This window comes from Bombus terrestris, chromosome 11 (assembly GCF_910591885.1).
Source record: "Bombus terrestris chromosome 11, iyBomTerr1.2, whole genome shotgun sequence".
In the NCBI taxonomy this organism is placed as follows: domain Eukaryota; kingdom Metazoa; phylum Arthropoda; class Insecta; order Hymenoptera; family Apidae; genus Bombus; species Bombus terrestris.
In genome coordinates this window covers 8,208,934-8,224,383 of record NC_063279.1, presented here as the reverse complement: position 1 = coordinate 8,224,383, position 15,450 = coordinate 8,208,934, and the positions used below count along the sequence as shown (strand labels likewise).

Below are 15,450 nucleotides of genomic sequence, written 5' to 3'. Positions count from 1 at the left end.
TTTTTCGTTATCGGCAGATCATTTTCTGTTGATTTTATCGATTGATTGGATTAATCGCTTCTTAACACGTTCGTCGCCACGTCACACATATCTATGTGACGGGTATACTTCCGTGGGGTATACTTTCCCGTCACCAAAGTATGGGTGACGCTCTTCTTGTTCGAGTTAATTAAATATAGGATATTATATATAGGATATACGAGATAAAAATATTAAAAACACACTATACCATACTTTTTATTAATTTATATTCTGGATAATATATTACATTATTCTATATCGCATGGTATTTGTTAAAACATTCCAACTACTCTCCTCATTTTCAAATATGTTCCCACGCTGTTTACTGAACATTTTGAGAATGAAAAAATCATTGATGTACGTCTCACGAGTATGCTTCTCGACTAAATGAAAAATCTGAGATATCTGCCATGAGATCCCTCGGAATATTCTATCTGGAAGGTTATCGCCTTCTCCATTTCAGAACTAAATAATCCTTTCTTTGCAATGACTAGAAGGCGATAAACAATGATTTGGGCCCGCAGGAAACTTAGCCGAATTACGCTGGACGACAAACGTAAGTGTCGTTTGTAGTAAAAGTGATAAAAGATCCTAATCACGATGTGAGTGTAAAGATTGCAACGTAGGCTTATGTATAGATCCTTGTTTCAAAATATATCATTCAGAATTACATTACTAATCTTTGCATATTAATATATTTACTAATTTGCGTTTCATAATTAATTATATTAAACATTTGATCGTAAAGTCTTGTAAATATATAAATGCCTATACTACCTGTGATTTTGTAAGTCTTTTCATATTAAAGATGTAAATTATACTTATCATATTGGAGCAGAGATTGTTTCATTCGGCACAGTTATTATTTAAGATTTAGGAAAACGTATATACAGCAACCACGCACACTGTGCGTATTTCCGGCACGCGTTTCCGTTCAGTGACAGTGGACTGGACTGCCGAAGCGAAAGGGTTAATGAATACATTACGTACATTATAGGAAACTGGACGCAACTATCGTGATTATGACAGTGAAATTTGGAACCAATCCGATAATGTATATATAAGTTGCGAGACATTTTTCGCAAGCATAGACTCGGTGAAAAATTAGTATACAGCGTGAATAGTAGCTTTAAACGTACAATTAGTATTAAAGATGATCTTATGATTACATATCGTGGCTTATGAATGCAGCGAATAATTGACCGTTCAATTTCCTTGATGATCTTCGCGAGGTGTATGCTTGCGATAAATATTTTGCAACTTGCATATACATTTACAGATCCGTTTCAAATTTCATCAATACAGGATTATCAAAATATCAGGATAGTCGTACCTCGTTGTGGTATTTGTGAAATTTTAAAACGTTTTGTATATATACATACACGTAGAAAGTTTCTGTGCGCCACTGTAGGTACAGGAAACGAAGATTTAAAATAACAAACTGAAAGCGTCCGAGATATCCAGCAATTTGCAATTATTATATTAAAATATCGGAAAGAGGAACGCGTCTAGAAACGTACGGAAACTTAACTTCATAAAATCGTTTTCAAACAAACGCTATTCGACCAGACTCGAGACAAAAGTCAGCCGAGCGTTCTAAAAAATATACAAACATAATTGCCACGATAAGAAGGCAAAGTTTTCGTAGAGAAGTGTCGAGGAAATCGGCGCAACGTTGTTTCGGTCAGCAGGAATGAGCGGCACGGCGTAATGAAATTCCTTCGGGTGTCACGAGAAAGAAAGGAAACTCGACAAGGCGACCGTGGGCCGAATGATCGTCCCATTCCTACGTCCGCGGTTATTCCACGAGATAAATTCGAGGTCTTACTCTCGGGGGTGTGCCAATTTACGGCCAGTGGTTACGCTCCGGGTCTGAGAATCGTCGCAACCTCCATCGTGTCCAAAAAAAAAAAAAAAAAAAAAGAAACGGCAGACGGAACGCTCGATGTACTTCTATTCTTCTGCTCTGCTTACCAGCATCGGAAAATACAGATTTGTTTTTTCTTCTCTTCTTTTCTTTCGAGAACAAACAGCGACCGAGGATTACTGGTAATTTTTGTGTTTCAAGCATAAAGTCGATTCGTTCGCTATTTTCGTTAAAAGCGTACAGTTAATACGTTACAGATTTTACATTAGAAATACAAAGCTTACTCGTTGCAATGTTCATTGAAAACATCCAGTTGGTTCGATGGAATTTTTGTTAAAAATATCGAAAGACATAAAGTTCGTTCCTTGAACGTTTTGGCAGGTCGTCGGAAAGGAACTTTGGCGAAAATCGCGGGGCAATGTTTTTATGATATCGTAGGGTTAAAACGTAATTAAAATCAATTTGTTGGGAATTAGCGAGGTCGTAATACGCGGCAGTAAAATTAAGTTTCTTTATGAAGGCAAACTTGGAGTAATTGTGTCTAGACAATCAACGGGGTTAATTAAGATCTAATTCGAATTCTTCGTAAGCACCTTCGTTAATCCGGACTACGCTGTATTAAATCGAACAAGATTCTAACGTAAGAGACGTCGGCCCGTCCGAAACATTTTCAACGAAGCATCTCGACCTTTCACTCCGACTGTTCTTTCAAACGGGTATCACGAGTCTTCCTTAGAAAACGGGAAGCTTTCGATTCGAGTGCTCGGAATGATCTCGATCGGTCGCGTATCGAGAGAACCGATAGAGAAGCGACTCGATCCCGGCGAGCCAACTCTGGCTCCTTTGCCCTCTCTTTGAAGGTAAATTAATTTTCCATCCGGATTGTCGCTCGTCTAGCGTGCAAATAACCCTAGACGGGGCGCGGAGGTATCGGGCGAACTTTAAAAATCCTGGGAAACAGAGCGGACGTGGCCTCGCCTCGCAACCAAACGATCCAGATTACACCGACTTCTCCATCGATTCTCCTTTTCTCTAAGAACACTGCCAACGACGGGTTCCATCGACTAGATCCCAGGGAATCCGCGGAAAATCTGATATTGCAAGCGTTTCTTGCTTTACGAGCACGTGAATCTACGAGATTAGTCCGTTATCTGTGATTTAACGCGGACAACAGTGATAAGAACGCTGCTGAGAATGCGCTACTATCTCGATCGATTTCTACCGGTCCTTCGCCGACTTTGAAATTCCAGCAAGTCGAAGTTTAACCCTCGCCCATGCCTCGTGTCAATTCGACACGTTTTTCGCGTAGAAGATCGCCTTTTACGGAAAGATTGATCCGAGACTTTGCGACTCTTATTTTTCTAACGTGGAATTTAACGCTGTGAATGGCGAAACACGCGATAAAAAGGTGTGACGATATTTGTTACAGGAGATTACAAAGTTTGTTCGATCCGACATACATTATTCTTATCAGTTCCATCGATGGCTAACTCGTCGCTTTGTATTCGTTGCGCGACTATTATGCGTTCGTTGTACAATCCTCTCAGAATTCAACTAGACACGTATAGCTTTGAATATCAGAGTTTGAAGAAGAGAAGAAGAGACGCCTTTCGTTCGTTATTCTCTTTGTCTTCTCTTCAGAGCTAAGAACGGTAAGATGGAAGCATTGGGAAGTGGAATACGTGCGATTGAAATTCGCTATCCCCGAAGGAGACTTATCGCGAATGCACATAAACGGCAAAGTGGAAAATCAATTATTTATCTTTTCGTTTCATCGATGTTTCACCATTGTCCCAATTTGACTCGCCAGGGACAGATGAATTAGCGAAAGTGAGACACGGACGAAGGTTAATCGCGATGATTCTTATTTGAAAATTCTCTACGAGTTCCAACTTCGACCGTGGAATTAGTTCGTAACTAAAATTTCATGTAACTAGAGTTCTTAGGTAATCGGCATTATTTCAAGTAATTTACCACTTTGAGAACTTGGCGCTGATTAGATTGTTCTCGGATGAGTTTTCTCCAATTTCTCACGGAGCTATCGTGTATAGTTGGAATAAAGTTTTTCAATCGTAAATACTCGCGATACCGCTCCATTTCTACTATGCACGGGTCGAACGAAATTTTATTGAAAATATTACGTACTTGTTGTACAAGCTCACCTGCGTAGATCCCGGCGACGTGGCTGCAGAATTCCTCGAAAATCCAAAACACGTCACAAATGCACACGACACAACGTCATAGCTCGCGATCGATTAATCCGAAAAGCCGTGGCCCAGCTTTTTAGGTGTTCAAATTTCTCATCTTTCGGTTTTAATCACCAACCTCGGCGACTTTATTCCGCCACAAGATTCAGCCAGTTATTAACAGGAAAAAGTAGAACTGGCGATTACGAGTCGTCGCGATAATCCCTGTACTCGTGGGCCATGTCGCCTCGCTGGAAATTCGCGTGCTCGCAGATCCCTTGGAAACCGATCGATTCTCCCTTTAATTCCTGTCTCGCGGCCCCTTTCCTCTGCAACGCGACCGTGTTCTAATTAATTTCCTTTTTTTAGGCTGGCTCCGATTCGGGGATCGTTAAACACGCGAGTGGGTCAAGGACGCGGGCTGAACTTGCTTCTTCGACGTGCGCCAGCCGAGGATAGTCGTTAGCGGGAGGAAAGTGGAAATGCTCGCTTTCCTATCGACTGACGGCTGTTTTCCAAGAGTTTCCAAGAACCAGGGACAAGATTGGCGGTGAGCAAGAACCTTCTACAATTTTTCTTCCTTCCTTTTCCTTTTCTTCCTTCCTTTTCCACCAGCAACGAGGCAAGAATTTTCATCTCGAAAGCGGTTTATTTCCACCGTGTTAACGGACTTCTTCGCGCGGCAGAATTAAAACAGTGAGCGAGAACCACTTACGCCGGAATATTTAATTTCCGGAGAAATAGCGACGTTATTTTGTACGTATTTTCTTTTTAATTTAGTCAGAGAAATCTCTGGCCGCCCGATGAAAGTTCTTATCCTCGATTCCTATTAACGGTAGTTGACGAAACTGGGGAAAAAACAGGGATCGGTGTTCCGGCATGCGGAACCTTGAATTTTATTATTCGGTTAAACGAGGGTTCCCTCGTTTTTAACGCGCCGCTACGTTTCTCGACCCTAACCGTGTTATACTATTTACACGAGCATTAAAATCGCTCTGACTGAGATTAATTTGCCTGGCATTTTTCTCTAACTCTAAGAAACGATCCAATTAACACCGCCTATGAAAGCTTAAAAATCGTGGAGCAGAAAGTTTACAGATTCCATGGAGAATTTGAAATCATCGACAATCTCTTTGGTTCGTTTCTACCAAAAACAACGAACGCTGCGATTTATGTTACGCGGTAAGGTCGAACAGCAAATTGTACATTACTGGAATGCTAGAATTCGTCCGAATTTCGTGGCCAAACCGCAAGATGACGTTAGACGGAGAAGAATTGGAGAGACAAAAGGGGTCAGTGAGGGGTTGGTCCGGGAAGGGTCGTCGTACGTCCTCGACCGCGTCAACCTCGGTCGTGGAAACAAGGACACGCGAACAAGGACACCGACTAATCGAGTCTGCCTGCGAATAATTCGTCCTTGACGCTCGACCTTTGCAAAAGATCTTAATACGAATCTGTCTTCTAAAAATGTTTTCTCAAAGAGATCTTTTATACAGTCGTTCGTTTGAAACTGCCTTTAAACTTCCACGGTCTCGTCTTTTGTACGCTCGACGAATACGATACAGTAGTTTTTGTATAAGTTATCGCAGAATATCGTCGGTTTACTTATCCAGATTGTAGAATACCTTCTTCATGTTACCTCCATTTCGCTATAAACCGCTGCTCGTTTTTTATACAGACACAACTTTCCCGCAGGATTTTTCTTCGAATCGTTATTATTTCGTCGCAGTTCTTGCATCCTTTATACCACTATCATTTTATCCATCATGCTCTCCCCCGTTCCTATTGCTGCGCAGAAATATTTTTCATGCAACACTCGCATTATCCCCGTCTCCCGTTACTTTTATTTCGCTTTATACATGCCACGCTCTATGAATTAACCATCAGGAATGATTTTACGGCCGTTCCGTCTATCATCCCTCTCCACTTTTCTCTTGCTTCATGGAAACGTTTTTCCTTTATCTTTCTTCGTTTCTACGTCCCATTTTCTACGACCTAATCACCAGCGACACGACGCGTTATCCAATGCAACCAGCGAATGCAACTTAATTTTCTAACACGAATTAACGTCGCGGCACTGTTGTCTTCGGAAGTTCGTAATGATTCGTCAAAAATATTTGACGAGTCTCTCGCCGCGTCGAAAGAACGAAAGGTATTTTCTCGGTAGCCGTGAAAAGACGCGAGAGGAAAAGAAAAGGGGGAAGGAAAAGAGAGCATCGACTGTGAGAGAACGTTCGTTTCGACGAGGGAGTATCGCGCTTGAAAAACAGGACAGTCGAGTGCTGGAAACCGGTGATTATTGTCAAAGACAAACGGCCGAGCGATCTCGAAGGAATTCCAGCTTCAAAGAACAACCCTCCTTGAGAAATTCTCGAGCGTTCGCTTTTGATCAACGACCGTCAAGTGGTCGGAGCGCGAAACGAACGCGACCGTTTCCGTTCGACTCGTCCTCCCACCGTCGCTCGGACCACTTTCGTTTCCTTCGTCGCTGGACCGACGAAACGATCTTTCAAATGCTTCCAATGGAGTTTCTTCGTCCCTTGGGAGATACTCCATGGAAAATTCCCACGTGCGACCCTCTCGAGTTTATAAACTTCTTCCCTTTCCTCCTTTTGCTTGTTATTTTGCTTTTGGTCGAGAAATACGTGATATATTATAGAAACTAGAGCTTTATTTCGTTGCTGTTTCTGGTGAGAATTTCAAAGAAATCAAAAAAAGCTGAGATTTGGAGTTTCTTCGACGCCTGGAAAACGTTCGATGGAAAATTTCCACCAGCTTCTGATTTTTCTCAGAAGCTTCTTTCTTCTTCTTTTTCTGCTTGTCATTTCTGTTCTCTTTCTTAAGAAATACATAGATCGAGGAAATTTCATAGCCTTCTATTTCTGGCTGGAATTTCGAAAGAATCGGAGAAGGGACAGATTTGGAGTTTCTACGTCCCTTGGCGAACGCTCGGTGGAAAATTCCCACGAGCTTATGATTTCTGTTACTTAGAAACTTCTTCCTTTTTCATTCTTTGCTCGTTATCTTCCTTTCAAGAAATGCGCCGATTGTAGTCAGTAATTCTTTATTTCATTTATATGTGCCGTTTATTTTTGGATAGAATTCCGAAAGAATCGAAGAACGATTTGGAGTTTCCTCGTGCTTTGTAATAAAACATCCGAATATTCCCACGTGCAGCTCCTTCGAGCTTCCGATTTTGATCCCTCGGGAACTTCTTTCTTGTTATGTTTTTGTCAAAAAAAAGGACGTGAATCGTGGAAACTATAGTTTCTTATTTCATCGCCCACTATATCTGGAATTCCACGAAAAAGACAAAGAACGGTTCTTTCTCGATCGTATTCTTTCTACCAACTCATTGTCAGAGCCTGTTCTACTTTTCGACCTACCATCACCTGAGAAAGTACGCTCCACTGACCTCCACTCTCCGTTAAAATTCCCCAAAGGTCAGTGTTCCCGAATGCCAAAAAATGTCCTAACGCAACCTAAAACGAAGAGCGAACCAGTCTATCAAAAGACGAACACCCGCGCGAAAGAGGCGCGGAAAGAAAAAATTAGGTCGGATGGAAGAGCAACGAGGCCAATGTGGAACCGGGACGGAAAAGTTGCCCCGGAGTCCAGGAAGTTGCCAGTCGATAGTTGTACCGCTCCACCCCGAACGAGACCAATGTAGACTTAGGAGGAGAAGACGAGAGGAAGAAAGGAGGGAAGAGAAGATTCCGCGGGTGAAAGGTCAAGAGAAACGCGGCTTCTCGTGGTTGTCTAGCACGTTTGCAAAGAGGAAGAACGTTCTGAAGAGCGAGCAAGAGGGAACGAGGGTGCGCAGTGCGGAAAGAATTCTGCATCCTGCACCCGTGAAGGTCATCTCCGGGACGAGCACACTTGACCTGCTTGCCATCGTCGAAGGACAACTTCCCTTCGTCAGATCCGCCAGCGATTTTTTCTCTCGTTTCACACGCTCCCCTTTACATCCTATATTTTTTTTTCTTTTTTTCTACACACAATTTTTACACTCTATACAATTTTACGTTTCACCGCAAAAAAATATTCGCGCACAGCCCGGTTTTCCATCGAATCGTTTTTTTATCAGCTTCCATGTTTCATTTTCATTAAATTTTTGCTACGATATTTAAATAAGACTACCAAACGATACGATACTTGATATATTTGCACTCGATCGATGGTACGTAATAAATACAACGGCGTTCAAATACCTTTCGCAGCTACCGTGAATCGAGTTTCGCGAAACACGAGTTTTCGAACGAGCGTTCGAGAATTGCAGCCGAAGAGTCGCAGATCCCTTGGACGAGAAGATCTCGCTTGAATTTTTAAATCGAGCATGACAATTTTGTATATCAGGCTACAACTACACGGGCGTTTTATACGCTGCGTATTACACGTCGCGTTTTCTCCACCGAAGTAACATCTTGGCTGAATGAGCAGTTTACGCGCGTGTCACACACCGATGCTAAACAGTGCGTCGTACTGTCAACGCGCTTCGTTTTCCGCGTACAACGCGCGACATGCAACGTTCCTTGCGTCTGTGTAGACAGCCGCGTTAAAGCGCACAGTTTCTACTGGGGCGGAGGAGACACGACGTGCGACACGCGTGTCTTGTAACACGTAACACGTATAAAACGCCGCCGCAGTCCTATAGCCTTGCGAAAGCGCGAGCGGATTGATGGAATAATTTAATTTCGAAGATTAAAGTTAAAGTTTCTGTTGGAACAGAAATACGATTCCGAGGCCTACGCACTTCTCGAGACGATACTGGGAAAAGTTGCGGCATTATGCGATCTTTTTTAAATTTATCGATGATACATCTGAAAAATGTACAGGGCTCGGTGGGATAATTCAATCTGGAAGATTAAGTTATCGATTTAGTCGAAGATAAAGCTCTCTTTCTCTGGAAATTCAGAAGATTTAAGAAGGATCGTATAACTTTCTCGGGATACTCGTCTGCGTCGCAGGATTACGCCATTGTTAAATTTATTGGCGACAAATTGGAAAGTGTAAAAAGATTGATGGAATAATTTAATCGCGAAGATTAAATTATCGATCGAGTGTGAGGCAAAACGAGCCCCTTCTTTGGCCAACGCAACGCTCTCCAACAAACCTACGATTATCTTACAGCGATATTTCAATTTTTTCCACGTCACTCGAAAGGACACCGCGTAAACGAACGACGTTCGATCGATCTCGACCTTGCTCCGTTCTGTCGGCCATTTTTCACTCAATTACGTCTTTCCAACCTTACGAAGTTAACTTCGATCTGCACAAAATATAAACCACAAGAAGTCGTATTTTAATTAATACATCAAACTTGCATTTTTCTACTTTTTCTTTCCTTTTTCTCTTCAAATATTAAAAATTCCTTTTGCCGAAATAACAGCAAGATTGTAATATCAAAATTGGAGAATCGTAGCAGCATTAAACGGCGACCCGGCATAAACAGAGTGACGAAAATATCGAAAATGGAACGCGGAATAAAATGAAATCGGAGATAAAGAACCGTCGGAAAAATTGTGATAGCGAACCGTGCGTAAAGAATGAGTCGCAACGAGAGCTCCCTTTTCATTAGGAACTCCCATTACAATTTACAGATAGAAACACTTTCAACAATACCGTGCAAGTTGTATTCGTTGGTCTGAATGGAACGCTATACTACCGCCTTGCAGCGTGATGGAGGCTGTTTACACGAGTACACTGACCCAGGAGTACCTCGGCTCTTTGTGCTCGTCGCCATTCACGGACGTTGGCGACGATTAAACAACACGGTACCTGCGACACCCAATAAATACGAGCAACCATCCCCGAGCGTAACAACTGCACCAAGCATAAACCATTTTGCGGAGTTCTTGAAAATATCCGATCGCTTCAAAGATATCCCAGCGAAAAGACCGGCGATTTACCACGATTATGATCCTACCTTTATGAAACGTTTCCACCTACAATTACAGAGAAACGAACCTTTATAACGATCATGGTCTTTCGCAATTTTATCCCGTCTATGTGCATTTGTCGCTAATGATCCCGCGACTATGATCAAATAACGTGGAACGCTTAGTCGCTTTCAGCGGATAAAAAGAAAATGTTAAAGCACCTACCTCCTACTTCAAACAGTCGACGATTTTATATTTCCTGCCAGATATTTTATTCGCTCGATCCGCTTCTACAAGATATTACGTAACCCAGAGGGGGGAAAATTCGCGAACAGTTGATATTTGCGATGCTTCAAATTCGAGATACCCATTATTTCGAAGAGCTGTCATTTGTTATAAAATAATTCAAAAGGCTACTCGTTTATCATTAAAGCACGCGGAATAAAACGATGAAACGTAGGACGTGTATCGTCGATCATAAATATGAGAACACTCGTTCGTTACGCTTATTGGAAAATGTTAACAAATTTCGCTTTATTTATCAACGACTACTCGTTCGTTGTTTAAACTCGCGGAAACCAAAGTCGAGAGACTCGGAAAGTAAAATTCTGTTCCAGCAATTATTCGAAAAATATCGAACGATTCGATATCGAAGGAACAGAACGGGAGTAATTGGATCGTTTCGAAAGCCAAGCACTCGTGCTACTTAAAATTCGAGATACTGTCGTTATAAATATGATAAATACGAAAACCTAAGAAATACAATATTGTTTCAAGCTGCTGCCATTTCTTATTTGTTAAACAGACCGAAGGACTGTATATCCGTTCACCGTTCGAACACACGGAACGGAATGATGAAACAACGAATACCTTAGAATCGAAAATCTTGCGGCAATTATTCGAAAAGGTATCGAACGATTCGCTCGGAGGCAAAGAAAACGAGACACGCGGCAATAAATTGGACCTTCTGGAAAGCCAAGCGAAAAGGTGCACCGATAACTCAAACCTAACTCTCCCTCGGTCGATTCAAAAGCCAAGATGCTCGTCTACCGAGCTTCTCCAGGTACATTAATCACGAGATCCCCAGGAACAGCGGACGAAAGAGCCGAAAGTCACGGATGACCTCCTGACACTCTGCTCTGGACACGCGAGATACCGATTTCTCGGACAGCGAGCGTGGGCGACGATTCTCGCGAAGCGAAACGACAAACGCATCGGGATAAAAGGGCAAAGAGGGAAAAGCAGAGGACGAGGACGAAACGAAAATAGACGAAAGGAAAGGAGAAGAAGGTAGCTCGCGTTCGTTGTAAAAAGACGCGAAGCGCGGAAGAAACGGGCAATCTGGAAATGTACCGCGGCATATTCTGACGTTGATTGAAAGTAGTTTGTCAACGGCGGCCTTCCATCAGACAGATTGCTCGAATTTCCGCGGCGGTATCGTTTTTAATACCGTGAAATCTCGGCGTCCCGACGGCACGGCGACCTATTAGTCGAAACTACGCGATGACGGTTACAAGGGTAGAAGAAACAGGGACTTTTGACCGATGAACGAGTGGCACGCTCGAGGACCAACGTTGGAAGTAACGCGGTTGACGAGTGCAGAGAGGCTTTTTCGGTGGGAAACGTGACAAGAGGAACGCCGTGTTAATCGGCGAGGCTCGAGCAGTAAAAGTTTGAAAAAGATAAAAGGAATTGTACGAACGATTTTCGAGTAAAGATTCGAACGAAATAGGTTCCACGATGATCCCTGTGACAGTTGTAAAGGGATAGCAGAGAACGTGGTTTCCTTCTTTTCAAGGGTAGAGACTCGTTTCTGGAAGAGTTGGTATGACACTTGGAGAGAAACTCGTAAAACATAATTCACAAAGATGAAAAAAACGTGTGCGTAAAGGAGTCGCTTCTGGAAGAATTGGCACGACACTTGGGAAAAATTCATAAAACGTAAGAGGTGAAAAGCGTGAGGTTTCGAGAACGTTATTCCAGATAATTATCAGAGCACTGGCGAAAAGGCGGCGAAGAAAACGTTAAGGAAAGAAAGGAAAAAAGCGCGCGCTATTTTTCTGCGCGTGAAAAATCGCGTGAAGTTTAAGTGGATGTACGAGACCCCTTTGAAGAATCGGAACTGTTCGTTTCGGTGGCGTTACCAGCGTGGAAAACGGCTCGTACGATCGTCGCGCTCTTGCTCGGCGCTTTTCAACTCGATCAAAGAACACGCGTTTCTCGAACGAACTCACAAAGAATCCATCGATCCACTCGGCACGACGTTCCCTTTGACTCGCCTTGACTTCTCGATTCTGTTACCGTCTCGAACGTGTCAGCGATTTCAATCTCTCGATCGACTTCCCAACTTCAAACTCTCCGAGAAATCGCCGACTAAACGTTCTCGACCAAACGCTCGAAACCCGTGTTAGGGTCGTGCTCCAATTTCGCAGAACTCTGGACGCGTCTCGAAATTTCTAACGGACTATTTCCGTCCGATGTGGAACGAATTTACGTCACTGTAGGAATAGCATTGAGAAACACGCGTTTAAAGTCGAACACGAAGGCCACCGGAGACTTCCCCGAACTTGCGTCACCGAGAGACCATCTACGCGCCAGACGTCCTTGACCAGTCTCGCAACTGAAAGCCCTCGCTCACCCCAAGAATCAGTCAACCCGATTCACCCCGCTTCCACGACGTCAAGGATGTTTCGAAATGCCAAGGATGAGCCGTACAACTTCCACAGACTCTGTCACAGCCAGTCTCTAACTGCGTAAAACTCTAGCCAAGTTCCACGAACGTCCTTGACCACGCTCACCGTTCGATCCTCCGTTCACCCCACTGCCAAACCACCCGCATCGCCATATACACGACGTACATTTAACGATAATGCTAATTCCTCGCGAGTTGTCCAGGTGCTCCGAAGCACGGACTAATACTACAAACACTTAACGAATAGCCCGGTTGTCCGCGTAAAACCTACCAACCCCAATTCCTCCGCAAGCTGGTCTCATCCAAAGCCGAGTCTCCTCTCCATCGACTTCTCCCAACAATCCCGATGATCCTCGTTGCGATCCAAACGATCTTCAGATCGCCCGTGCAGATCCTCTCTAGGACGCCACGTCCTCCGGTATACGTGTACACGCATACATACACGCGTGTATCCTTGCGTGATATGTACGTCCTAGATATCCAACGAGTACGTACGGTCACGAAACTCCGTAGAAGCGTGTACGACGCGTCGAAAAGTAAGCGATCGTATTGAAACGAGAGATAGAGTAAGAGAAAGAGACAAAGAGACAGAGACAGAGACAGAGAGAGAGAGTATGTGAGCGAGAGAAACAGATGGGTAAAGTCAATTAGAGAGAACGGCGTCGCGTGAGGTCGGCGTGTTCTGTGGCGCGCAACTGGCTCCGGTGTGCTCCGGTCGGAGCGAACAGGTTCGCTGCCTCGTCCGAGGGCTTGTGACCCAGTTCGAGTCAGGGCCGGAGAGTGCGCGCTACGGCCGGCAGCGCGTCGCGATACCTACTGAGCGGATCGCGCTCTCCGGCCCCAGCTGCGCGCACTTCCACCCCTTCCGTGTTCCTTCCATCTCTCCGTCAACCCTGTACGCACGAACCGCGAGCGTGCGAGGTCTGCTTCCCGCAGAGAGTACCTTGCGTCTTGTATCTTCGCGCGTTGCTTTCCCGAAAACGGAATTTTTCTTACCTCTGCCCCCGTATGTCGGTCGTGTTCGTATAGTCGTATAGTCGATGATATTTTTCGAGTATAGGCGAACGGTTGCAAATGGTTAGGAGGAAGAATCGAAGCGACACGGCCGGGAAAGCGGTGCGCGGTAGGGCGAAAGCAACCCCTACCAGTTTCGAACGCGCTCCCCTCCATATTGATTAGTGCGCGCACGGGCCACCACAGCATCCAGCGACGAGCTCCGCTCCGCTACACGCTGTCAACATGCCTGCCGAACCGAAATTCAACGATGGTCAACCCCACTCCGATGGGAGAACCATAGAAGGGTGGTCGGGCCGCCGGGGGTTAAGGGTTCTTTGCGAAGTCGCGGACGAGGAGCACGAGGGTGGTTAGGGTGTCGCGATAGAAATTGATTAATCGAGACATCGGTGTTTCCGAGGGATTTGCAGGAAATTTCGCAGGTTCGGCGGTAACAGACATGGTAATGCATTCTTCTTCATCTTATTTTCTTATTTATGTACCGAGCGAATTACGATACACTGCGTTGCGATACATTACGTTACGATACATGCATTTACAAGGACTGGTGGTTTTAGATACAGTCAGTTGGGAAAATAGTAGTGCAAAATACAGGCGAAAGGGCATAGTTATAACAGTAAATTTGAGATGAAGATAACGCAAGAAAGGCAGACGCAACACCGCTGCGGACAAGATCTATGCGGTCAGAAAAATTATCAGTTGGCGAGCAAATACCATTTAAACAGAATAACTAGATGGAAACGACTGTTAAAACAACGATTTCCTTGTAGATCCAACAAAAGTGGTGAATTAAAATCAATCGATACAAGAATATGCCAACTGTTTATACCGTTTGATTATTTCATGTAGCAAATACAAATCAGCGACGCTCTTCCAGAGATCTTGGATCAAGTAATGCAAATATCGATGAACAAACGTAGTGCGTTTTGCTCGTTGGGCAGCGCAAACTAAGCGAAGAAATCTACGTCGAATTCTTTTGAGAAGCGACATGTGTTTCGTAAGGCAAAGAGACGAGGCGGGGAAGATGCATCGATTTTGTTCACGGTAAACAGAGATGTTCGAAGGATGTCCAATTACCGCTATGAAATAGCGGTTGTTCGAACTCTGCAAACTGCCGAAATTTTCTCCAACTTACCCAACTTCTTGTCGTCATAGGAATCGATTAATCGAGACACCGATGTTTACAGGGCATTTCGGCGAAATTTCGGACGAGATGTTTAAACGGTTGTGCAAAATTTTCGATTTTGTAATGCCCGACTGTAAAATGGCGATCGTTTTGCAAATACTAGTAGCGTATATTGTATCGTGAATGGAACAAATAAAGACGAATAATATTTATTTCAAAATAATTCATGGATTGACTCTTATCAAAAAGCCGAAACAAACTTTCGTAGCCCTTTCGGAGAGAAATTCGAAATTGTTTAAATGCATAGATTTTCTTATTCATCGATCCAGCCAACGACGTATTTATGCGTGGCGTAGCTTAGATTATTTTCAATTAGCGTTACAAACTTTTCTACGAACCTTGTACGATAAACTTTTATCGGAAATGCCATAGCGAATTTTCAATAGGTTACAGAAGTTATATATATAGTTGGAGGATATAGAACGAAGATACAGCGATAGCGAATAAGTTTGCGAATAATTTCCGATTCGAAACGAAACGTCTTTGCTTTCAATTAAGCACGAAATAGCCGCTTTGAAATAACAACGTTAATCGGATTTAGATCCACGACGCTCGGTGTTTGAAACTCGCAAAGAAAACTTACTTGTTACTTCGTTTAGCCAGAG

The 15,450-nt window shown here is 43.6% G+C and overlaps 1 protein-coding gene across 5 annotated transcripts in view; it reads right to left on the bottom strand.

Moving 5' to 3' along the window:
- The window catches only part of LOC100648174, a 177,929-nt gene extending 164,723 nt beyond the window's left edge, over positions 1-13,206 (bottom strand). Inside the window, exons 1-2 of one of the 5 annotated variants that reach the window (XM_048410448.1) lie at positions 12,917-13,205; positions 4,034-4,403 (exon numbers count right to left, since the gene is read on the bottom strand). Coding sequence is in view for 1 of the 5 variants with exons in the window: in XM_048410445.1 (XP_048266402.1) it covers positions 12,921-12,947 (27 nt within the window). In the remaining 4 variants the exon portion in view is untranslated. Of the gene's footprint in view, positions 1-4,033; positions 4,404-12,591; positions 12,730-12,916 lie in introns of those variants that run through there. The other 4 variants (XM_048410447.1, XM_048410449.1, XM_048410450.1 and 1 more) reach the window with 4 other exon arrangements.
- Positions 13,207-15,450: the final 2,244 nt, after the last annotated feature.